The sequence below is a fragment of the Pleurodeles waltl genome, chromosome 8 (assembly GCF_031143425.1).
Source record: "Pleurodeles waltl isolate 20211129_DDA chromosome 8, aPleWal1.hap1.20221129, whole genome shotgun sequence".
Classification (NCBI taxonomy): Eukaryota; Metazoa; Chordata; class Amphibia; order Caudata; family Salamandridae; genus Pleurodeles; species Pleurodeles waltl.
The window spans coordinates 1431279018-1431305855 of record NC_090447.1 but is presented as its reverse complement, the minus strand read 5'-3'; the positions used below and the strand labels follow the sequence as shown (position 1 = coordinate 1431305855).

Here is a 26838-nt window from a genome sequence, read left to right as displayed (position 1 = left end):
GGTAAAGTGCAATTCTACTTGCATCAGAAAGGATTGCGCTTTCAAAGGACCACCTGAGAACCGTTATGGAGGAGCCAGAGGAATGGCTGAGGGAAAGTTGACAGAAATGTTAGTTGGAGGGTGACCTCTTGTACCTTGAGGAAGAGTACCAGACCAACCTGCACCCAAAGGACCCTGCTCAATTTTTCCCACTCTTTCCTGCAACTGACTCAATCTCTCAGCTAAGTTGGCTGTTATATCCCTTGATGACACTACCTCTGCTTGGAGCTGCGTAATAACCTTGACTAGCTCGTCCAGTGTAGCCATGTTGAGAACACACGCAAACCAGGAGGATAATAATTTGTGGGCTCACTATTCTGTCAGAGTCTCCAGACCCTCGGGGTCTGCACACGTTCCCAACACCTCCACCACAAGACAGCTCCAATAGAATGTCACAGAGTCTAAGAGAGTCCAAGTGGGGAAAAGGGGATTAGGAAGGGAACAGCGGGGAAGGAGACCTGTGGGAAACATCAGATTCAAAACCTAAAAAATCTCTGTTGAATCTAGGGTTCAATGCTACTTGGAACATGAAATAACTCTGTTGTGTCTAAAGTTCAGTGATACTTGAAACATGAAATAACACTCTGTTGTGTCTAAAGTTCAGTGATACTTGAAACATGAAATAACACTGTTGAATATAGAGTTCTGTGATACTCGGAACATGAAATAATACCTAGATTAAGGAAGCATGAATGGTCTAGAACTAGACTCTAATTAGGCCTCACTAAATCTAGGTACCTGGAAAAGAATAAAAAATGGTTAGTACAATGATTTATATGGAATTTTCATGAATTGAAACATACTGTTATAGGAATACAAGAACCTTCCAGGACAATGTCCCAGAACAAACATGGCCTCATTACATGAGGATAAAGGCCATCCAAACATTCCTTGAAAACAATAGCAATTGTACTAAAGATCTTACGTGCACATAGAATATAACATCCAGAATTCTAGCACTTTAGATTCTTAGAATGCAAGAACATGAATTGCGCACATAGCGGATTTCCGCAAGAGTTTGTAAATGCCATGAAATAGTTGCACACAATGAATAACCTGAATTAAGCTCAAGAAATGAATCGCGCGTCTTGCCGATTTGAATGCCACCATGTGAATGCCGTAAAATGGTAGCGCACAATGAATAACATGGGTAAGCACAAGAAATTAATTGCGCGCCTTGCCGATTCGCATACCACCATGTGATTGCCATGAAATGGTAACGCACAATGAATATCATGAATTAGACACAAGAAATGAATTGCGCGTCTTGCCGATTCGAAGGCCACCATGTGAATGCCAAGAAATGGTAGTGTACAACGAGTAACATGAATTAAGCACAGGAAACTAATCGCGCGGCTTTCCGATTCGAATACAACCTTGTAAATGCCATAGAATGGTTGCGCGCAATGAATATCTAGATTTGTACTCGAGTAAAGAATCGCGCGTCTTGCCGATTCAAATGCACCTTGTAAATGCCATAAAATGGTTGTGCGCAATGAATATCTAGATTTGTACTCGAGTAAAGAATCGTGCGTCTTGCCGATTCAAATGCAACTTTGTAAATGCCATAAAATGGTTGCGCGCAATGAATATCTAAATTTGTACCCGAGTAAAGAATTGCGGGTCTTGCCGATTCAAATGCCAGCAAGTAAATGCCATTAAACATCAAGCGCACTTTGCCACTCACAAGAGCAAAAATAGATTTATCATGCTAATTAGGCCCAAGGACTCAGAATCCTACGAGAACGGGATCGGGGGCCCAGCCCAACCTCCGTCTTACCGCCCAGATCAAGAATCACCAAGCAAAGGGAAAGGGCGAGGCCTGGAAGATCAAAGTAGGCCTCCGGAAAAGGAGCTCAGGAAGTTGCTGCTGCTCTGCACCGGGACCTCTGAATAGTGAGCACGTGGAGCTGGGCTGGCTCCCTTATTTAGAGTGTTGGCCCAGCCGACAAACCACACCCAGGCATGCTGCAGGGAAAGCTTCTAGAACGCCCTGGAAAGGGACCACACCCTGACGCACTCTGAAAGCCTGCAGCAATACATTGTAAATGAACAGTATTTAAAAGCACCTTCAACATAAGTCTTCAGGATTAAACTCTGCAATGCAAAAGGTTAAACAACAGCATATCAGCACAATGCATAGATTACGTTATCTTGAGAGTGCTGAGGTTTTGCATTCCAGTCGCCCGTAGAGCGCGCACTGCCCAGATGTTGACAAAAGCTTCAGCTGCACCTGCACCAAAGAAACAAGAAGGAATCTCCCTTGGAGTGAAGAAGTCACTCTCCTGCAACTGCGGGTACCTAAGACAATGACAACCGGTTGCTGGGATGTTCTGGCTCCAGGAAGAATCTCCAACACAAATGGTGGGTCTCAGTTTTCCCCTTGGCCCTTTCCAACTGCTGTCCAATTTGGGAGTCGGTGAGCCTTTGCCTCTCCTTGCAGGGCAGTATCCCTGTGCACCTAGACTCTTGCAACAGCCAAGGCTTGTTGACTCTTGCTCCAAGGGATCTTCAGGCTCCAAGTAGCCGTGGCCTCCAGCACTCCATCCTTGCAAGGACAGTCGCTCCTCTGCTATTCCAGCGACGTGAGACTCCTCTCCAGGCGTGCTGATCAGGCCTCACTGCAACTTAATGTGCCTGCTGCCAGTGGGTTACCTGTGGGGGCTGCGACTGTTTCTTTTTACTCTCCTGACTGCTGAGGGTCAACCCGGACCCCCCTCCAGGGGTCGAGTCCCGTGGACCTTGCTGGTCCTCTTCTTCACTGCAAATCTTCTTTTGCTCCAAGTTGCCTATGCCAAGGCTTGTTGGTGGTCCTCCTGACCACTGACCATCAACCTGGCGACTGATGTGGCACTTCACCTGCACGACTCCAAGGACCTCTCCGCAGCTCCTGGGCTGTACAGCTGATCTTTATTTTCCCTTGTCGACCCAGATCTTCATCCACAGGAGGGAGGGTAGTGGCTTCTCCCCTGTCTGGACACTCCTGTGTGGACTGGACTCTGCCCCTTCTTTTGCAGGTCCTCCTGTTTGGGAATCCACCGTTGGGTCCCACCGGACTGGTCCTGGTCTTGCAGTCTTCCTCTTTCCAAGTCCCCTTGTTCGTTTTTGGGAAGAACAGGTGCTTACCTCTGCTTTCCTGGTCGCTGGGGGTCACCTAGGTACTCAAGTCTTGGGGTCTTAAGTTCTCTCAGTTCCCCTCTAACTACTCCACATCCTTGGGTGGGGCACCTCTCTTCGCATTCCACTAGTTTAGTATATGGTTTTGCCCTCCCCTAGGGCCCTAACTATGTTTCACTAATTTTTACCAATGCTTGTTGTATCTTATGCTAATTCCTAAATATTACTGTGTGTGTGTGTGTATGTGTATATATATATATATATATATATATATATATATATATTAGGAAGTTGGCTCTGTATATACTATTTCAAAGTAAGAAATAGTGTGCACAGAGTCCAAGGGTTCCCCTTAGAGGTAAGATAGTGGCAAAAAGAGATAATTCTAATGCTCTATTTTGTGGTAGTGTGGTCGAGCAGTAGGCTTATCAGAGGGTAGTGTTAAGCATTTGTTGTACACACACAGGCAATAAATGAGGAACACACACTCAAAGACTTACTCCAGGCCAATAGGTTTTTATATAGAAAACTATCTTTTCTTAGTCTATTTTAAGAACCACAGGTTCAAGATTTACAAGTAATACTTCAAATGAGAGGTATTTCACTCAGGTATTCTAGGAACTTTGAATAATCACAATAGCATGTACAGATTTGGCAAAAATGGCAATAAGCTATTTTAAAAGTGGACACTGCAAAAATCAACATTTCGTGGGGGGGTAAGTAATTGTTAAGTTTGCAGGTAAGTAAAGCACTTACAGGGTTCAAAGTTGGGTCCAAGGTAGCCCACCGTTGGGGGTTCAAGGCAACCCCAAAGTTACCACACCAGCATCTCAAGGCCGGTCAGGTGCAGAGGTCAAAGAGGTGCCCCAAACACATAGGCTTCAATGGAAGCAGGGGTGCCCCGGTTCCAGTCTGCCAGTAGGTAAGTACCCGCGTCCTCGGAGGGCAGACCAGGGGGGGTTTGTAGGGCACCGGGGGGGGACACAATCAGGCACAGAAAGTACACCCTCAGCGGCACAGGGGCAGCCGGGTGCAGAGTGCAAACAGGCGTCGGGTTTTAGATTGAAAGCAATCAATGATGCAGGCAGGCACAAGGGGGGTGCTCCTCGGGGTAGCCACCACCTGGGCTAGGCAGAGGGTCGCCTGGGGGTCACTCCTGCACTGGAGTTCGGTTCCTTCCGGTGCTGGGGGCTGTGGGTGCAGTGTTGGTTCCAGGCGTCGGTCCCTTGTTACAGGCGGTCAGGGGGAGCCTCTGGATTTCCTCTGCAGGTGTTGCTGTGGGGGCTCAGGGGTGTCAACTCTGGCTACTCACAGGCTCGCAGTCGCCAGGGAGTCCTCCCTGTAGAGTTGGTTTTCCGCAGGTCGAGCCGGGGGCGTCAGGTGCAGAGTAGAAAGTCTCACGCTTCCGGCGGGAAACGTGAAGTCCTTGAAGTTGTTTCTTTGTTGCAAGAAAGTTGCAGATGGTTGAACAGAGCCGCTGTTTACAGGAGTTTCTTGGTCCTTGGGTGCAGGGCAGTCCTCTGAGGCTTCAGAGGTCGCTGGTCCCTGTTGGATGCGTCGCTGTTGCAGTTTTCTTCGAAGTTGGGAGACAGGCCGGTAGGGCTGGGGCCAAAGCAGTTGTCGTCTCCGTCTTCACTGCAGGGCTTCAGGTCAGCAGTCCTTCTTCTTTAAGTTGCAGACCTTCCCTGGCATTAGGGCCCTGGGTACCAGGGGTACCAGTTAATTGTCTGAGTCTTGGGCTGTAAAGGTTGCACTTGGCCTCTACCTACAAGGTGGGCCAAGTATACAACTGGTCTCTGCCCTATCTGGCATTTGGATGCCTTGATAATGAGGACTGCTGCTTGCAGGGCCTGCAAAACCTTCTCCAAGCGGACCAGGCTATCCTGCCAGTTGGAACTGAAGACAGCAATATCATCTACCTAGGCTGCACTAAAGGATTCCGAACCAACAAGGACTTGATTCACCAACTTTTGGAAGGTGGCAGGGGCATTCCTTAAGCCAAAGGGCATAACAGTTAACTGATAATGCCCATCAGGTGTTGAGAATGCGGTTTCTCTTTTGCTCCAGGTGCCATCCTAATTTGCCAGAACCCTGCAGTTAAGTCAAAGGTACTCAGAAATGTGGCTGTACTTAACCTGTCAATCAGCTGTCTTGGTGACAGAATTGAGTCTTCTTCAGTCCACACAAAACCTCTTTTCTCTCTTTCCATCTTTAACATGAAGTTTGGGGACCAAGACCACTGGGCTAGCCCAGGGACTGTCAGAGTGCTCTATTACCCCTAACCCCAGCATCTTGTGGAATTCCACTTTGATGCTTTCTTTGACTTGGTCAAGACTGTCTGAATATTTTGTTTTTGACAGGTAAAGTGTCTCCTGTGTCCACATGATCGTTACATGAATGTCTGCCCAGGGGTCAAAGTAGAGAGCTCAGCATACTGTTGCAAGATCTGCCTACAGTTAGCTTGCTGTTGGGCAGAGAGGGTGTCTGAATAGACTACACCATCTACTCATCCATCTTTAGGGTCAGTTGAGAGGAGGTCTGGGCGAGGTTCACTGTCTGCTACCTGATCCTCATCAGTAACCATCAACATGGTTATATCTGCCCTATCATTATGGAGCTTAAGGGGGTTAACATGGATCACCCTCTTAGGTGTCCTGCTAGTGCCCAGGCCGTTAAGTAAGTGACCGGACTCTTTTTCTCTAGCGCTGGGCAAGGGCCACTCCATCTGTCCTGAAGTGCCCTGGGAGCCACAGGTTCCAGAACCCAGACTTTCTCCCCTGGTTAGAATTCAACCATTGCAGCCTTTTGGTCATACCACAACTTCTGGGGTTGTTGGCTGGCCTCAAGGTTTGTGATGCCTTTTCCATGTACTCAGCCATCCTTGAACGCAGGCCAAGCACATAATCCACCACATCTTGTTTAGGGCAATGGAAAGGTCTCGGTCAGTCCTCTTTTACAAGTGCTAGTGGTCCCCTTACAGGATGGCCAGACAGAAGCTGGAGGGCATCTCATCTCCTTTTGAGTTTTGCAGGGAGCCCCATGATCATGCCCTTCAATGTCTTGTTAAACCTTTTAACAAGGCCATTGGTTTGTGGATGATTAGGTGTGGTGAACTTATAAGTCACCCTACACTCATTCCACATGTGTTTGAGGTAAGCTGACGTGAAGTTGGTACCTCTGTCAGAAAACACCTCCTTACGGAAACCCACTCTGGTAAATACCAATCATGACCTTGGCTACTGCAGAGGGGCAGTAGTTGACCTAAGGGGAATTGCTTCAGGGTATCTGGTAGCATGATCCACTACTACCAGTATGTACTGGTTGTCTGAGGCTGTGGGAGGTTCAACTGGACCCACAATGTCCACACCAACCCTTTCAAAGGGGACCCCCACTACTGGGAGTGGAATAAGGGGGCCCTTTGGATGGCCACCTGTCTTGCCACTTGCTTGAGAGGTGACACAGGAGCTACAAAACTCCCTTACGTTCTGGGACATATTGGGCCAATAGAAATGGTTCACTAATCTGTACCATGTCTTGGTTTGTCCCAAATGCCCAGCTAGGGGGATGTCATGTGCCAATGTGAGGATGAACTCTCTAAACTCTTAAGGCACTACCACTCTCTTAGTGGCACCAGGTTTGGGATCTCTTGCCTCAGTGTGAGGGAGTCCATCCTCCCAATAGACGCTGTGGGAACCACTGACATTTCCTTTCTTCTTTTCAGCAGCTTGCTGTATCAGGCCTTCAAGAGAGGGACAAGTCTTTTGTCTCTGTGTAGGAAGTTGGCTCTGTATCTACTATTTCAAAGTAAGAAACAGTGTGCACAGAATCCAAGGGTTCGCCTTAGAGGTAAGATAGTTGCAAAATTAGATAATACGAATGCTCTATTTTGTGGTAGTGTGGTCGAGCAGTAGGCTTATCAGAGGGTAGTGTTAAGCATTTGTTGTAACCACACAGGCAATAAATGATGAACACACACAGACTTACTCCAGGCCAATAGTTTTTTATATAGAAAAGGTTTTATATATAGAATAGGATTTGAAGTAAACACATCAAATGCAAGGTACTTCACATAGGTAACTCAGTAACTTTGAATAAAAGCAATATCATATACAGTCTTTGTTAAAATGGCAATAAGCTGTTTTCGAAGTGGACACTGCAAAAATCAACAGTTCCTGGGGAGGTAAGTAAAGGTTAGTTTGTGAGGTAAGTAAAACACTTACAAGTCTCAGTTCTGGGGCATGGACAGCCCACCGTTGTGGGTTCAAGGCATCCCCAAAGTTACCACACCAGCAGCTCATGGCCGGTCAGGTGCAGAGGTCAAAGACGTGCCCAAAACACATAGGTGCCTATGGAGAACAGGGGTGCTCCAGTTCCAGTCTGCCAGCAGGTAAGTATCCGCGTCCTCAGGAGGGGTCACTGCTGCACTGAGGTTCGGTTCCTTCAGGTCCTGGGGGCTGCGGGTGCAGTGCTGGTTCGAGGCGTTGGGTCCCTTGTTACAGGCAGTCGGGGGAGCCTCCGGATTCTCTCTGCAGGTGTTGCTGTAGGGGTCCAGGGGGGTCGTCTTTGGCTACTCACGGGCTCGCAGTCGCTGGGGAGTCCTCCCTGTGGTATTTGTTCTCTGGATCTTGAGCCGGGAGCGTCGGGTGCAGAGTGTGAAGTCTTACGCTTTCAGCGGGAAACGTGAAGTCTTGGAAAGTTGCTTCTTTGTTGCAAAGAAGTTGCTGGTTTTGAGCAGAGCTGCTGCTCACGGGAGTTTCTTGGTCCTTTAGTCCAGGGCAGTCCTCTGAGACTTCAGCGCTCGCTGGTCCCTGTCGGATGCGTCGCTGGTTGCAGGGTTTTGAGGTTGGAGACAGGCCGGTAGGGCTGGGGCCAAAGCAGTTGTCGTCATCCGTCTTCTCTGCAGGCTTGTAGGTCAGCAGTCCTTGTTTCTTCAGGTTGCAGGAATCTGATTTCCTGGGTTCAGGGTCGCCCCTAAATACTCAATTTAGGGGTGTGTTTAGGTCTGGGGGGCAGTAGCCAATGGCTATTGTCCTTGAGGGTGGCTACACCCTCCTTGTGCCTCCTCCCTGAGGGGAGGGGTGCACATCCCTATTCCTTTTGGGGGAATCCTCCAAAATCAAGATGGAGGATTTCTAAAGGCAGGGGTCACCTCAGTTCAGGACACCTTACGGGCTGTCCTGACTGGTGGGTGACTCCTCCTTGTTTTTCTCACTATATCCCCTGGACTTGCGCCAAACGTGGGGGCTGTGTCCAGGGGGCGGGCATCTCCACTAGCTGGAGTCCCCCTGGCCATTGTAACACGAAGCCTGAGCCTTTGAGGCTCACTGCTAGGTGTTACAGTTCCTGCAGGGGGAGGTGTGAAGCACCTCCATGCAGAGCAGGCTTTGTTTCTGGCCTCAGAGGGCACAAAGGCCCTCACCCCAGGGGTCAGAAACTCGTCTCTCAGCAGCAGGCTGGCACAGACCAGTCAGTCCTGCACTGAAGGATTGGGTATAATACAGGGGGCATCTCTAAAATGCCCTCTGTGTGCATTGTTTAATAAATCCAACACTGGCATCAGTGTGGGTTTATTATTCTGAGCAGTTTGATACCAAACTTCCCAGTATTCATTGTAGCCATTATGGAACTGCAGAGTTTTGTTTTTTACAAACTCCCAGACCATATACTTAATATGGCCACACTGTACTTACAATTTCTAAGAATAGACTTAGACAATGTAGGGGCATATTGCTCATGCAGCTATGCCCTCACCTGTGGTATAGTGCACCCTGCCTTACGGCTGTAAGGCCTGCTACAGGGGTGACTTACCTATGCCACAGGCAGCATTTTGTGTGCATGGCATCCTAAAGGGGATGCCATGTCAACTTTGCCTTTTTCTCCCCACCAACACACACAATCTACAATGGTAATGTGCATGTTATAGGTGGCCCAACATGTGCTGCAGCCCTTGGGGACCTTCCTTGATCACAAGGCCCTTGGTACCACTGGTACCTTTTACAGTGGACTTATCTGCGTGCCAGGGATGTGCCAATTGTGGAACAATGGTAAATTTTTAAGTGACAGAACACTGGTGCTGGGGCCTGGTTAGCAGGGTCCCAGCACACTTCTCAGTCAAGTCAGCATCAATATTAGGCAAAAAGTGGGGGGTAACTGCAACAAGGAGCCATTTCCTACAACCTGTCACAGCTGTTCCTTTGAGGCCCCCCCCCCGGGCCCAAGATCTCTACCTGGTAAGGCTCCAGCTCCATGGACTGTTCCCTCGGGATAGGACATCTTCCTGGGAAGAGAGGTCCCGCTTCTTGTGCTGTACCAAGGCTAGTCCCCCAGTCCTCTTACCTTTTCTCTTGGGAGTTTGGGCCATTATTCCAGGCTCCAACACTTCTTTTTCGCCCTGTGCTCTGCGCTCTTGTTTTTACATACATCAGTTCAGGGATACCCAGCATGACTGCATGGGTTTTGAGTTCTACCTCAGCCCATGCTGAGGACTCCAAATCATTCCCTAGCAAACATTCTACTGGGATTGCAGAAGAGACCACTAGCTGTTTCAGGCCAGTACCCCCTCCCCATTCTAAAGTCACCATTGCCACGGGATGGACCTTAGTTTCATTGTCAGCATTAGTGACTGGATAAGTTTGTCCAGCCAAATACTGTCCTGGGGAAACCAGTTTTTCTCTCACCATGGTGACACTGGCACCTGTATCCCTCAGGGCTTTCTACCTTTTTCCCCCATTTATCAAGAGCTGCTCCCTGTATTTGTGCATGTTAGGTGACCAGGCAGCTGGTGTTGCTATATCTACCCCACCCTCCGAGACTAGAGTAGTTTCAGTCTGAACCCTGATTTGATCTGGACACACTGTTGTTCCCACTTGGAGACTGGCTATTCCAGTGCTAACTGGAGAAGAAGTTGTGGGACTTTTCTTGGGACAAGCATTGTCTCCAGTTTGGTGTCCATGCTGTCTACATGTGTGTCACCAGGCCTTCTTGGGATCAAAGTTTTTACCCTTATACCCATTTGTGGACTGTGAAGAGGCTCAGGGACCACCCTCGTGAGCAGGTTTTTCAGGCCCTTTAGAAGACTGTTTAGTTTTGTCCTTGGATGTCAAACTACCCTTCCCCTGGGGAGGCTTTGTGACCCCTTTCTTTTGGTCGCCCCCTGTGGAAGTCTAGGTCACCCTTGTCTTGACCCAGTGGTCTACCTTCTTTCCGAAGTCTTGTGGAGAAATTGAACCTAGGTCTACCAGATGTTTATGCAACTTGTCGTTGAAGCAGTTACTTAACAGATGTTATTTCATAAATAAATTAGACAGTTCATCATAGTCATGCACTCCCCTGCCAGTTATCCAATAATCTAGTGTGTTGACTGAGTAGTCAACAAAATCAACCCAGGACTGGCTTGCGGTTTTCTGAGCCCCTATGAACCTAATTCTGTACTCCTCAGTTGAGAATCCAAAGCCCTCAATCAGGGTAGCCTTCATGAGATCATAGGATTCTGCATCTTTACCAGAGATTTTGAGGAGTCTATCCCTACACTTACCAGTAAACAGTTCCCAAAGGAGAGCTCCCCAGTGAGGTCTGTTTAGCTTTCTGGTTGCACAAGCCCTCTCAAAAGCTGTGAACCATTTGGTGATGTGATATCGCCTTCTTCATATCTTGAAACAATCCCTTTGAGGATTTTTAGGTTGTCAGTATTCTCTCTGACCCTATTTATGTTGCTGCCCCCTTTTATGGGTGCTAAACACATTTCTGCTCTCCCCCTCTCTATATCTAGGAGCTGTTTCTCCAAAGCTAATCTTTTGGCCATCCATGCTAAAAGGATGTCCTCTTGCTGTGTGTTTGAGGTTGACTTGAACCCCCAACGGTGGGCTACCTATGCCCCGGAGATTGAACCCGTAAGTGTGGTACTTACCTCAGAAATTGTACTTTACTTACACTCCCCAGGAACTGTTAAAAATTGCAGATTCCACTTTTAAAATAGCTTTTTGCGAATTTAAAGAAAACTGTGTACAATATTGATTCTATTCAAAGTTCTAAGTATTACTATGCAAAGTACCTTTCATGTAATGTACTTACCAGCTAAATTAATCTTGTGGTTCTAGAAATAAATTAACAAAATATTATTTTTCTATATAAAAACCTATTGGCCTGGAGTTAAGTCATTGAGTGTGTGTTCTCACTTATTGCCTGTTTGTGTACAACAAATGCCTAACACTACCCTCTGATAAGCCTAACTGCTCGACCACACTACCACAAATAGAGCATTAGTATTATTTATTATTGCCACTATCAACCTTTAAGGGAAACCCCTGGACTCTGTGCACACTACCTCTCACTTTGAGATAGTATATACAGAGCCAGCTTCCTACAGGTATTTGCAGAGTTTTGGGGACCAGCTAGGTCCAGGAGACTCTACCATTGAGGGTGTTGTCCGGGCTGGCCCTCAGCACACGGGAAGGCCAGACACTGGTTAGACCAGGAAGACATTGTCTACCTCGTCTAACCAGTCAGATGCTCCCATCTTCCTCTGCCTACCTTGTTTCCAAGATGGCCTAATCAAGTAGCCACGTGACAGAGCTCTGTGTACCTCCCTAGGGGAAGATCCGGACGGGGGGGTCACTCCCTTGTCCTTTGGGTAGTTTTGCACCATAGCGGGAACCAGGGGTTCCTGAACTGGTGAAAACCGGATTATGCAAGGAGGGCCCCAGATGTGCCCATCAAAGCAGTCTGCTGGCACTCAGAGGCCACCTCACCCCAGCCCTTAGACACCTAATACACAGGGGGAGGTGGTTACACCTCTCCCTTGCAGGAAATCCTTTGTTCTGCCTCTCAGGCCTGAACCAGGCTCGCCAGCAGGAGGGCAGAACAGTGTCTGGGCTCAGCAGCAGTGTGGGCTTGCAGCTAGACCCCGTAAGGCTGCACAGGCAGAATGGGGGAATCCCCTAAGGAACCCCCAGAGTACATGTTATCATGAAACTAGCACTGGAATCGGTTTATTGAATTATTCTAACATGTTTGATATCAAACATGCCTAGGTTTGGTGAAACCATTATGTAGTTTGACTACTTGTGTTGACCAATGTCCACTACATAGCTTAAGATGGCTTCCCTGCACTTAGAGAGTCCAAAGATGTTTTCTTCTACCAGCCTGGCATTGTGGTATGTGAACCCCACATTCCTTTTAAGCCATTATTCCCACACTCTGTGGGACATGATTTCGCAAGTGCTGCCAAAGGTTCCAGAAAAGGCCTGAACAATACTTTTTCAGACTGTTGCCGATGGGAGAGATGTAGCAAAGTTCACAATTTGTTGTGGACTTGACACGACTGACTTGCTAGACAAAGCAGTTTCCATGACAGTCGCCCTATAGCATTACGCCGGGATGAGGATGTCTGGCTTTTTGGGTGTTGTCCAAACTTCCCTTATGGACATGCCTTTCAATGGCACCCGTTTCGTCGGATACAAGGCAGATTTGGTGCTAAAGTGCTTCAAGGTCTCTCGGGCTACGGGCAGGTCCTTTGTCCTCACTGTGGCTCCCCCGTCCTTCTTAATCTGTCTTTTGTGGCTACAGAAGGGGCTTCCAGCCATGCAAATTCCTGGCCAGCCACAGAGATGCGCATGATTCCCAGCCTCTGCATAGACGAGGGGGTGGTACCCAAAGACCTTGTGGGTCAGGGGGTCAGCGTTCTGGTCTGTTTGTCGCCTCCCCAACTACAGCAGCCTCCAAACTCACCTTGTTTGTTCCTTTCCCACTGTGGGCACCCAGATGGTTACAGTTTTCGCATCAACTGCCCCCTGGCTGTCCATAACATTGGACAGGTGGGTCTTGTAGATTGTCCGAAATGGTTACTCCCTCCCCTTCAAAACTACCCCCTCCTCCATGCCACCATCTCACAAACGGCTGATGTAGGATCATCTGTCCCTTCTCTGTGAGGAAGTCGCGGCTCTCTTGGCCAAGGGACCCATTGATAGGACTCCAACTGCCGGGCCAGGGTGCTGAAGGGTTTCATGGAGTGGTCCCAAAACTTCTTTCTGCCTGGCAGTTTGTGACACGTAACTCCTCTGAGATCTTGGTCCTGGTCAAGAAAGAGGATGCGGCCACAATTACTCTTCGTCCCATTCAAGATCCTTGGGAAACTCGGGGAAGAGGCACAGGAAGAAGTTTTCATCCAAGAGGACTTTGTCTTCACCTCGTCCGACAAGACGAGCGCGGAACAGCTGCGCTCCTGATGCAATTCTGTAGAGCCGTTGTCCAGTTCACCTCAGCTCTTCCTCCCATTTCTGGGAGATGGATTGACACCTGCCCAAATTAAGGACTTTTACGAGACCCATGCACCTTGTATTCGAGCGGGCCGACCCCTCTAGTATGCCCTTGAGCCCCGCAGGGTCAGAGGAGGCCCCATCTGGTTCTACACCAGCGGCTTCGGCCCTGATGGCGTCTCAAGTATCCAATTCTGGACCGGCGCCTATCTGTAGGAAACTGGCTCTTTATACAGTGCACTAAAATGAAGTACACTGTGCAGAGTCCAGTGGATCCCCAGTTGGTACTGTAGAGCCAAAAGTAGATGAGACTAATGCTCTATTTGTGGTAGTGTGGGTGAGCAGTTAGGCTTATCAGAGGGTAGTGGTACGCATACTCACAGAGGAAATAATTAAGACACACACTCAAAGAAGAAATGTGAGACTAATTTAGAAACATATCATTTCTTTTTATATATGTTTTAAACCCAAGAACTTTGTAATCAACTAAACAGACTTTTAAGCATACAAGCATAAATACTTTGCAGTTTTAGAAATCAAAACTTAATGCAGTTTTTAAAGTTCTTTCAATGTTATCCTATGGGGGAAAAACAATATTCAGCAAACACAAGGTTAACAAAGAGTTACAAGGCCAATCTTGGGGAGTTAAGAGAAGCACTGATGAGAACCACAGCAGCAGGTCGCTCCAGGCAGCGCTGGGGTGGCGGGGTGCAGGTGTGCAGTATGGTGTTGAGTGCCCAATGGTTTCCTATGGGAGTTTGATCCTCATGAAGACAGGCTGCAGGCTGTGGCTAGGAAACCAATCAGGGACAACAAACAGGTAGATAGTAGACTTGGGGAGCTTGAGGGCATAGATGCGTGCACCATTGGTCCTTTTCCGTAGGCCCCAGGGGCGGCGGATTCAGGGGTGTCTTTAGGCAGCTGGTTTCTCTGTGAGCAGTCGGGGGAGTCTTCTTTGCTGAGGCTGCAGGCGTCATCGAGGAGTCTGGCAGGGTTGAACTCAGGGGGGACTCGAGCTCCTAGGAGCCCCGGGACGTTGTTGGCACCAGCGAACCACCTCAGATGGGATCAGGGGTCATGAGTGCAGTGGTTGCTGGAGGTGTCGGGTTTTATCTCACCACCAGGCTGTGGGAGAGGGGGCCTGCGTGCAGAGGCTGCAGGTGTCTCGGCAGAGTCAAAGAGAGGGGAACCCTGAGTGAACGTGGACTCTAGACAGCTGTGGAACTGGGCTGCCACCATTAGTTGGCTTCACCGTGGGTCGTGGTCGCCCGGAGCAGAGTTCACTTCGGGTGCTGGGTCCTTGCTCTTCCAGGGGCTGCAGAGCCCTTTCTTGAAACTTTGCTACTGGGCAGTTCCGCTGCTCAAAAGAGTCTGAGTCTTTGTAGAAGTCAGGTAGTCCTCCTGGGTTTCTTGGACGCTCAGCTGCAGGACGAGTCATCTTTTGGGCAGAGTCCATCAAGGTCAGCAGGCAGGCCGGTGGGGCTCTTTCCCAGTAACCTGCTGCTTCTTTTCCTCTTCTGTAGGTGCAACTCTTCTTTGTCCTTTGCTTCGTAGGTAGTCAGGAAAGTAGTGTCCACGTGAGCTCATCCACCTTAGGGGTGGGACTTGCATGAAGTGGCAACACCTTCTAATATGCCTAATTCTCCTGCCTGTTCTGACGCCAAAAGTGGGGTTAGGAGGGGTGGTGATCTCCACCATCTGGAGAGACCTGGGACACATTACAAAGGCGGCTAGGCCTTTGAAGCTCCCCACCATTGAATGTCCATCCTGCCTGGGTGAGGTGATAACAGCCTTCTGGCTTTCAGACCCTTTAAGTCTGAAGACACCATGCCCACGTCCTCACATAGCCTGGGGTAGTTGCGTAGGACGGTGGTTGGCATAGGGCTGGTGCGGTCCCACCCCTAAGGTGGATATCTGAAGTGGACACTACTTTTTAAATTCCTCCATCTTGTTTGGAAGGAATTACGCCACTGGGATTAGGTTTATGCCCACTTCCTAGCAGAAGAGGTCATAAGAAGGGTGTAGTCACCCTCGATGGTGTCAGTCCATTGGCTACCTCCTGGCACTCCCTGTAGTGCCCCTAAACTGAGTATTTAGGTGGCAACCCTGAACCCTAGAACTGAGATTCCCGATGACCTAAGAAGAGACGGACACTTGAGGTTTGCACCGGCAGAGAAGACTACAGACAACAACAGACTTGGCCCCAGCCTTACCGTTCTGTCTGCCGCTCTTGACAATCCTGTATGAAAAGATGACCTGTCCAGCAGGCCAGCAACCTCCAAAGCTTTGTGAGGACTGCCTGCCTTCGACAAAGATGAAGATCCTTCACAGCAGACCTGTTCAAGAAGAAAGCAACTTTAAAAGAAAACAAATTCTGCCCTGGGGAACTGCAAACCCACCCCTAGATCCACCTCTGCATCTGATGCCCTCAGCCCATGTCCAAGTGGCCCACCAGTCCTGTGAAGGTTCCCCAGCGATTCTGAGTTCACCGTGGGCTGACCCCTGCCGGACTCTACCTTAAAACCGAAGACTCCCCCAGTGCACTTCACTTAAAGTTGCATCTAAATAAAACAGGCAAACATGTGCAGGGGGGAGTATTTCAACCAGAACCCAGCTCCCCTACACATTCTAGTTGAACCTTCTCGCCACATTGATTCGTCACAAAATGTATCAGTTGATTTGCTTTTGACAGTAAGTGCTGCTCCATAATTGTCGATCAATTAAAATGCATTTTCAAAATTGATTTTTCCGCTCCTATGTTTTTTTTCTTTTTTGATAGCATGTGCGATAAATAACTGCTGTTGACCAATAAGAAACAGTCCACAAACAAGCCTGGAGTGCTGATATATTTTACTTTCATTTGGTCATGATTTTTTCAGTTATGGTGTAGTTAAATAGAAATGTTCTTTTGTTACAGAACCACAAACAAATGGTCATAAGAAAGCAGCCGGGAAAAGGTTTGTCAGCGACTCTGAAGAAGAAACAGAGATTCTGAACAAAAAAGTGAAAGAAAAACGTGAACCTCGTAATAAAAAGCCAAGGAAAAGTGCTGCAATGGCTGCTAACAAAATAAAGTGCATGAGCGATATTGAGGATGGGTTTTGCTCAGACACAGAGTACAGCGTCAACATACTCAGCAGAACACTACCACATCGAAATGCTTCAGCTGCAGCAAGGAAAAGGTTATTGGATGAATCTGAAGAAGAAGAGGAAAGAAAATCAGAAAGCGACGATGGAAATGAAGAAAAAAGATGTACAACAAATAGGACGATTTGTTCAACTACATCAGCCGGTGCTCGATATAATAGTGATGGTAGTGATTTAGAGAGCACAAGTCGAAGATCGCTCCCCCACAAAGCAGTTAGAAAAAAACTGTCAAATGCGTTTGAGAAATGCAATTTTTTAAAATCTGAAAGAAAGGAGCCACCAAGGAAATGCTGTACCACAGCTTACCAAACTACTACAGCTGCTACCACAGGTTCCGATGACGGCATTTCCAGCAAGGTGAGCAGAAACTCTCACCATCTCAGGGGTTTTGCAGCAAGGGAAATGTATTTACACACGCCTCAGGAACTTGAAGGTGTAAAGTCAAATAATAACCAAAAAGAGTCAGCTCTAAAATGCACCTTAAGGAATGCAAATTGTCCAGCCGCTCCTGTTGCTGCTAGAAAAAAAAATACCGTCAGTGATTGCATTTCCGACAGTAATAAAAAGGTGCTGCGTAGTGCATTTGCTACTGGTAAAGAACCTTTTTTGACTATGTCAGATGAAGACAGAAGTATGCATTCAGAAAGTGAGAAAGAAGAGCTAGACAGACCCACTTTAAAGAAAAAGCCACAGTCAACTGGCTCAGAAACTGCTAGAGGGTGTATCAGTTCAAGTAATAGCAGTTCAAACAATAGCAAAAGTCTTTCCTTCCACAAGGTTCTTTCTCCGACCAAAAGGCACAAGCTAGATGAGTCTAAGTTTTCAAAGTCTGAAAATGAACAAGATCTGGATGATGAATTGAGGTGTGTGGCTGGATTTTCAGCAGCCAAGAACTTCACAGTTGAATTGAAGACATTTTCACAACTTGATCATGAAAAAGCAGTGCGAAAGCCAACCGATGGTCAAAGGACAGCACAAAAGAAATCACACCTTGCAAAATTTGGAAAACAAGTACTTTCTGCTAAAATTTCAAAAGCAGCCAAAAAATGTAAAACACAGGTCCACCCGCCTAACAGGAAGACCGTTATGAAACCCACAGAGTCTGTCAATAAAAAAAGGGAAACAAGTGATACAGATGAGAATGATTCAGACTCCAAGGCTAACAGGTGGAAAAGGAAATGCAATGAACCCATTTCAGAAAAACGTACTTCTTGTAGAACTACTGAAAGAATCATTAGTGATGATCAAGATGAAACGGAGTTTGAGGATGATATGAACAATGGTAGCACTTATTCAAGCTCGCTGAATCAAAAGGCTTCCAGCACTAGCCTGGAATCTTTGTCTACTTCCTCATCCCCTTGCTCTGATTCAGACAGCAGCTCAAACAGTGAGAAATTGTCCTCACTGAAAAGGAAAAGGAGAGGAAAACAAAAGCTCTTAAGCAAAGGTGTGGAAACCAAAGCTACACGTAAGCCCCAAAAACGCCCTGAATTAAGAAAAAGGCGCAAAGTTTGTGATGATGACTGGGAGCACTTGAACTATATGCCATCTACAAACCTCTCTAGGAAATCTAAAATAAGGACTAGAAATCAAGGTAAAAGGACAGTAAGATATGATGACGGCGAACTAGATTGTGATGTCTTAAAAAGTGATGACAATTTAAGTGCTGCTGTTTCGAGAACTAGCCAGTTGCGGAAAATCACCTCACGAGCAAAAGCTTGCCCTTTTCTAAGATAGCTCTGGAATTTCTACTAATAAGGACTAATATGCCTCTCTAAACATTCAGGGAATATATTTATATTTTTCTATGAAAAGTTTATGAATGTGACTGAATCATGACTGTTTTTTTGTAGTTCAATTTGCACTTGCTTGCCATTATCAGCATTGTAATGCAAATACAAACAAGCCCTCCATGTTGAGGTTGTTTGCATCTGGTACTGGAACTTGGTGACAAAAGTCAGAAATCTGTGTTCAACACTGGGTGTTTGGTGGGTCGTTGAGTTGTTTGCAATCATTATTACAAACATGTGTATACACAACTGCACATTAATTGCAATTCGTGGTCCAAAGGTAACAGAGCCAGCAGCTGTTCTTTAACCTTCAATATTCTACACATAAAAGAGCAATTGGGACCCCAGGTCTAATAAGTGCTGTAAATTTATACCTTTCTGGAAGAATGAATTTATATTAAATAGCTCATGGCTTGTTCTAAAATGATTTACTTTTCTTCCTTTTATATTTTGTTTGCAATACAGTGTTTTTACTACAAATTCCATTGACAAACAAAATTACCCAACCTGCACAGGGACAAAGCAAGATAGTAACAAATGTGGAGCAGAAAGCTTTGGTTTGGGAGTTCAGGGTTTCTTGTGCGTTATATTGTACCTATTCTGGAGCATTTATTGAAATGCATCATTGGGAAAATGTAAGTGCAGGTTTAACATAATGGAAACTTCAGATGGCCCTGACACCGTAATTAGCATCAGCACAAGACGAGTATTAACCCAGACATATAAGTACATTTGTGCACACACCTTGACAGTTTATGGACTTGTTTATAGAAACGAATCCTGTTAATCTACTAAAGTTGCCTAGATTTTTGATGAACGTTAATCCCTTGCCAAGAAAATCATGTTCTTACAATAGTTTGTTAAAGTGAGCTTTTTTTGGAAGAAGTGTTTACTTAAAGATCTTGGCTTTTTAAATTTCTTGTTGTTACTCGATGGAGTAAAGCATTTGGTTCCCTGCATAGTTGCCTTAACAGAAGGGATATCAGCCTGCAATATTATTGCATGATATACCTTAGTTGACACCCTTAGAAATATGATGGAGTAATGCGAGATTTTAAATGACCAAAGCAACATCAGAAATACATCAACCATGGATTTTGTTTAATTAATCAAATGTACCCCTTTTCCAGAATATTTTTTAGGACTTTGCAATTTTATGACTTTGAGTGTACAGTCTGGAATTCAAAGTATATGAGCCTTTGTCTCATTGAAATTGTGAACTCTGTCTCTTCATTGGAGAATATTTTAAATACTCTATTGCAAAATTGAAAGATTTGTTTAAAATGCTCTTGTCCTCAATTGTCTTTCCATTTATAAGTGTGTTTCTAAACAATAAGGCTAAAATCAAATGTCTTCAGTAATGGTGGCACCTATGTCTTTATGTACTTTGGCACCTCTAGTGGGAGGGCCACAGATTATTTTTTCTCTTTTTTGACAAGTACCCAGCAGTAATGGTACAATATCCTTTTACTCAACTTATTTAGAAAAAAGTGTTTTCACCATTGTTGCACTTTATCCCAGTTGTATGGTAGTGGACGGGTACCCACATTTAAATGTTGACTGATGACAGAAGACTAGCTTTATCTTATTCTTTCAAGTATTCATCAGATAGTACACACACTGTATAGCCTAAATGTGCCTTTTGAAATTGTGCTTGATTGTTTCAACAAGGTTTTCTTTCACTGGTCTGTACACCACGCTGGAGCTTTTTATTTGTAACTGCTTGATTGGGCGTTCACTGTGCTTCATGCCCCCAGCTCATCATACATTCATAATAGCCTTTGAGGATTAAAGTAATGTTTGGTGAAGCTTGCTAGGATCGCTACAGGTGAACAGCTTCAGGAAGATATGCACTGCTCCACATTTACCTCATTTAGTTCAAGGTTTTGTTTGAGCACTGAATTCCTTTATCTCAGCCATAAAAAAACACGTTTTCTTGTATACAGAGATTCAGCAGTGATGATTTGCCCCGTGAAGTATTTTTGCTCCCACAAATTCGTCTGCTGAGTACTGGAAACATGAGTTGGCCTTGCAGCCAGCCTAGCAGATGGCAAATGTACGACACAAAAAAAAAAAAACTGGTCCCAGTCTTCTCCCACAAGAGAAGAAACTACATTTTTGTCAGTTTATCTTTTGTAGTTCTATCTTTTTGCCTGGAAACTCAGCAGTTATGTGCCTTTCATTCCACATTTGGTCTGGAGGAAGTGAGGTTCCCTAAATTTGACTTACTTCTGATGGCCCAGAAATTGATTGAAGAGTTAACTGATTGCCAATTCTACGCTGTTATTTATCATAATGCCTACTCTGACTTGCCTGTTTTAGCACGAGGCTCATGCCTCTCTCCCTAGCCCAGGAGCCTCAATTTCTACTGTCTAAAAGGGTAAAATGGTCACCCTCATTTACATTACTTAACTTGATAATGTTGTTTTTGAAGGAGGACCTACATTTATTTACTTGACCATGTTTGTATTTAATTAATATTAAACAGCTTGATTCCTAAAATTTAGATTGGAAATTGAATCCCTCAGGATTACACAGCCATTTAGTGCAAATGTTCGACTTTTCAGTGATGGACAGGGAAACCCTGGAATACTCCTGGAAAGCTATGAAATTCATAATGTTCCAGTAATTATTCTCATGCATGATATTTATGCATGCAGAAGTATGTTTTGGTTGGTACGCAGGGCAAATATTTTCTCTTGGAGCAACCACTAATCCTGCACTCCAGTTAAATATGGGTATGCTACCTCTCCATTCCAACCCTTGTTACAAAAACACAGTTTTTCCCGTAAAGTGAGTTTTACTTGTATGTTGAGCTGCAGCCGGAAGCTGCAAAAGAAGCATGTGAGTGATCAGAAATGTACAGCTTTGTGGTGATCATCCTTTCATAAAACTCTAGAAACCCACTTCATTCCTGAATTTGTGATTCCATAAATTTCAGCATAATGAGATTTTCCGTAGTACCAAAAAAAAGAAAAATATATATATTTATTTATTTTCATCGATCTTGGGTACAGAACAATAGAACAATATTTCAGAATAGAATAGGCAGTCAGCGTTTTACCTGCAAGAATTATTTTAGTAGTGTAACAACACATGCAAATGTAGAAGGTTTTAGCATTGCTCTTTGGAGAGGAGCATTAGTTTTGTTATTTTTCTGCCATGTTACCTGTTTTGTAGTTTTGAATTTACGGAGTATCAGTAATGTGCAGTTAAACACTCAGGACAAGAAATTGACCTTGTTGATATAATCCATCAAAGCATTCTAAGATTATCTTGAAACTTTGAACTTTGCTGTAGAGTCTTTTCTGGTGGTAGTTGCTTCATATAAACACAATTTCTGACGTGAAGCATAACTTCTTGGTGGATGTTCATTTTGTTTGATGGAAGTTCTGATTTCTTGAAGAATTTGTAAGCCAAAGTGAAGCTCCATTGTAGTACTCCATCTTCAAGTTTCAACTGAACCAGATGATTTTTCTTTTAGTTCTTAGACAAGTTCTAGTCATACTGATTGTATCAATTCTCCTTGTGGCCTTTTCTTCCATTGTTTTATGGATTGTACCTTGTGTACTTCAAACATGAAACATTCAGGAAATTGCCTTAAATAATCCGATCCGGCTTCTTAAATAAGTGCAAAGGCAGCTCTTTGTCTTTATATGGGTGTTCTCTTAAATATCACTTGCCTTGTGCCAGCCATCCATATTTTATAACCCCACTGCATAGATTTATGAAGGTTGTCTAATATAGGGGGATTCATAACAAGTCCACTCAAACATTTGGGAATGGTCTGCATGGTCACTACTATTTCTTATCTGTAAGTTTGGATATGGAAGAAATGTGGATGCATGTTAGAATTAAATAATGGTTGCCTACTTAGAAATTCTATGTGCTTAAGTGCTCCATTTTATTTTCATTCTCTAATCTTACATTTTTTCCATGATTATTTCTCAGAGTCTGTGCTGTTACTGAGGTAAAGGTGGGGTTATATCAACAACACTTTGGACCCTCTCTTTGCTTTAAAAGCCCCAGTAATCCTAAAGTGTCTGAATATACCAGTCTTTGGATTGCTCACAAAAGTTAATACATACCAAAACAACCACTTTGAGTCCCATAGCTCTAAAAATTTTAAAAATAAAAATGTTAATGAAAGTATTTATGTGGTAGGTTGAGTCAGTCATGACAACAGGGTATTGCTTTGGAGCAGGCTTTAGAAATAACTCTTGGATGTTGTGTTTTATCCAGTCAACATCTATTCTTCCCTCAATTCAACCCACATTTGAAAATAGTTCCATTTTGCCTTTACCTTATCTTGCTACCTATTACTCAAACATCTGCACATCTGGAAACTAACTGCAAGTGAGGAAAAGAGAACAGTGGGTAAAGATCTTTGGATTACATTTTCCCTCCTCATTCACATATATTTCAAATGGAAACATACACAGTGACCTTGTCTATAATCTTCCTTTAGTGAAACAAAATGTTTTTCCTTCAAGGCTGTGATAGCTAAAGCTCCTGAACTACTCTTTGCATCTCTCATTCCTAGTAGCACCAGAGAAATGTTTTTCACTGTATCCACGAAAACAACACCCATCCCAGACCTAAAACAATTGTCAGAAATAAAAATCTGAATATGGAACTGTACCAGCGTAGATTGAAACTTTCAACATTTACCTTTGATTATGTTTCCCGGTGACAGAGAAAATAGCACATACCACGTGGAGTCGAAAACATAAACACTCTAGGATGCTATACGCTCTGCTTCCAGGGAGGGTGGGGGGGGTTATTTGTAGCTTGTCTGGCAGTCACTAGGGGAACATGTCCTCTTTATTTCTGTCCACTGTAACTCATGTGGTTTGATTTCTCATAAGAGAATGAGTAGAAAGCACTCCCCCTCACTTACTGGTGTCTCTCTTTGTTTCATCTTAGCATTTGTGCTGGCTCCATGCCGCTTAACACATAATGAATGCCCCCCAAAACAACATTCAGGTGCTCATACAGAGGAGAGAGGATATTAAGGTAGTCGGCGTACTTATAGGTATGACTGAAAATGAAACACTTTAGCAGAATGCATTGAGCTGAGCTCGAGTGAAATTGAATTTTTCCCCAAAACTGGGTTGTCTCATGTTAATATGACTGAATAAATTATATGTTTTTGACGTTTCAGGATTTATTTTGCCCCTCTCAGCTTGATACCTTAAAAGAGCACATTGTTGTGACATGGAGGCAAACGTTCACAGTGAGCAGGGACTGTGTCTATGAAGTCTATCCTTCATATTACCATGTTTCTCCCAATGAACAAACACATTCTAGTTAAGAAAACAAGCGAGAAAAGTATTGTACACCTTTTGCTTCAAAGGTTGTATCCAAAGGTTATGTCCAACGGTGATTAAATATTCCTCACATATGGTGGAGTTACGCCTCGACCTGCTCAGTCATCAGAATGCCGCAGGTAACGCCAGTTCTTCATGGAGAGCAAATGTAGGAATTGTTCTTGCTGGCATAGACGTGGAAACTTATTTTATGATTTCTTTGTTACGATTTCCAAATAACATTACTAACTCAATCTGTATCACTTTACTTAGCTGACACATAAAACTTATTATGAGCAAAGTTTGGACCTCAGAAGGTGTGTAGAGTTCCTATTGATCTTGTTACAAGGATGTGAACATAGGAGGCTCTGTCTGTTCTAGATGTAGATATTTGTCATATGCACCTAGAAAATGAAGTCATATAAGTGAATTCCATCTGAGCTCAGTGTTTTGTAATTGCTTGGAGTCAGTTCATCAGATGGCTGACATACATGCTAACCCTAATCAGGTTTGTGTTACTGTACACTGTACTTTAAATCCAACTGACCTAGTATTTAGACATACCAAAATAAGGAATCTGTATAAACTAACATCAGGTTCCCATAACTTGCTTGTTCCGGGGAGATGGACCAAGGTGCACATTAACAATGTGATAATCCTCTAGGCCCACAAAGTGGAAAATAGGAGCAGGAAATCAGGTTGACACTTAATGCCCATATATCAATGAGTTCCTGCAGTAAGTGCAAACAGTTGCATTATTGCTGTTTTAACCCTGTTTATTTTGTTGTGTCTTCACGATAATGTGAACATTTTAAACCAAGATCATTTCCTAAAATACTTTTTGAGAAAAAAAATTCTGACATTTGATTTTGTTTTAATTTGTCAATTGGCTACATTTTAAATCCTGAAGCATCCGAAATCAGCCATTGAAATTTTAATCCAAGTTCCCACTACATCTAGCTCTTGTACTCAAATTGTCAACTGCGGACATCAATAACTTGCAAACCCAAAATCGGCCAGCGCCCTCAACGTTCAGGAACAATTTTATTAACGGAGAACCTATTAAGGAAAAGTTTCCTTTTCACTTAACAATGGCGTTTCATCTCATCCCTTATGGAATTGACTTGTTTCAGCAAAATTCATGCTTGATTCGTAAAAGATACCTAATCACTCTTTGAATGATCACCACATTCATAGACTAAGGTAGGGGTTGGGTTTGGAAATGTGGTAACTATGGTAATTTCAATTCCTGGAGGCTTGTTATAGACCTGAACTACTTATGCCTCCGGAAATAAAGGTTGAACCTATTGTATCACTCATGTCCGTAAAATCATTGTTTTAAATTATTTGAACGGACCATTTGGAAACAGATATACAGTAAAAAAAAAAAAAATTTGGGTTAAGAGTCAGAGAAACGAAAATAATGTACAGTGTTCAGATCTGACTTTGTTGTTTTTTCCGTCATTATGTGACACTGTATTAATGTTTTACACTTGTGTTTTTTTTTTTTTTCAATTTTGCCACCACAACCTACACCTCTAGTGTTTATCCCTCAATATGAAACTGCTGTAAATACAGACCCAATTGTATTACCGCTGATAAAAATGTTCTAAATGAATACAGGTTTTAATTTAAACTGTCGGCTTCAATATGTTGAGAACATCATTTTGGTCAAATGTTTGAATACTTTTTTCCAATGCGTACTTTGGATTTTACCTGCAGTAATTGAAAATAAATATTTTTGATATTTACTTTGCCATGGTTTTGTGGCTAGGTTTAATCATATTCTCCAGCTGTGATGAAGCTGTCAGAAAACCAAAATGTATGTACACTACGAAGGTGTTCAAATGTGTTTGTAGAACTACACTGAGAAGATTTGAGTCTTTGTAATATTTTTGTAATAAACCTATTTCATCTTTAAGGGCTAATTTTATATTGCTTGATATAGAAAGGTTATAAATGACAGTTATGTCATTATATTTTTCCTGGTTTTTGTACATTTCACTAAAATCATTTCATATTCACATAGAGAAAGACTGCATGCGTCCCTCCATAGTTATAGTTGCAACAACAATCCATAGGAAAAGCAGTTTTTGCAGAACTAATAACTTTGGACCACCATCCTCTTTGATCAATCTGCTCAACATCAAATTTAAAAACATCGAATACAGGACTCTCATTTCATATTGCCGGATTATGCAGAGTAGCCAAGAGGGGGGTATCTAAAGTTACAAAGTGTGTGTTTAAGGGGGGACATGGTTGGCCGGGGGTGGGGGAGTTTGAGTGGCGGGCGCAAAAGAGCCATCCAGTGTTACAATGGGAATTCCCATAGATAGTTTTCTATGCAAATAACTCAAATGGCTGAAATATATTAACCAAATGTGGAAAGCCTTTCAGTTAGCTGAATGTTCCTAATGTTTTCAGAGATGGATCTCATTGACTGGAATTCCGCTTAAGAAAATTCCAGAGGGCATAATTTCCCCCCCAGCATTTGTTCATGAACATCGAGAAGTTCACATGTCAAATGAAAACGTAAATGGAGTTTTTTTTTTTTTTTTTATATCCTTCATATATTGTAGACATGCTATCACTCAAATGATGCTTGTGGTATTGCATTCTTTATATGTGGTGGAAATGCCCGGATGTCAGCTAATAGTGGGAGAAATAAAAAGCATCAGGACAGAGGGATGCCGCATAAGGCATTACTGGGTGTGCCTTTGTCCTGTCCAATTAAACATGTATTCTCCCTGACCTCTCATAAGCACGTGGGAGAGATTAAAAATCCACCATGGCCATTAAGTTAGTTCTACCCGACTTACTATTTAGCCTCAAGGCTTGGTTGTGTCGACCCGTGTTTGCAATTCAATCTTTCCTGCTCTTCTCCATTGGTCAGGGAGGGTTCTAGTGCACAGTGCCTCCTCCTAACTTGCACAAGGCCAGCACTGGACAGAGTTTACTCTGCTTCAGTACTACTCTGCCTTATTGAATCCCTCCAACCTGATAGAGGTGTGGTGGTGATACAGCGAACAACACATGCCCACTTCACTTCTTTTTTTTCTTTTTTTTTTTTTTTTTTTTTAACTTTACTGAAACACTGGCTGGGGTGTGACCGCGCACTGTAAACCTCCTTCCTCTAGGCCTAATCTCCAGCCCTGCACACCCACATACAGATCCCCACTTGCG

General features: G+C 44.3%; 1 protein-coding gene across 1 annotated transcript in view; it reads left to right on the top strand.

Annotated features, from left to right (window-relative positions):
* Positions 1-25576, top strand: part of BRWD1 (bromodomain and WD repeat domain containing 1) — a 1722898-nt gene extending 1697322 nt beyond the window's left edge. The window contains exon 41 of the mRNA XM_069202575.1: positions 16327-25576. Within this exon, the coding sequence (XP_069058676.1) occupies positions 16327-18293 (1967 nt within the window). The 3' untranslated portion in view covers positions 18294-25576. The remainder of the gene's footprint in view (positions 1-16326) is intronic.
* The last annotated feature ends 1262 nt before the right edge of the window (positions 25577-26838 follow it).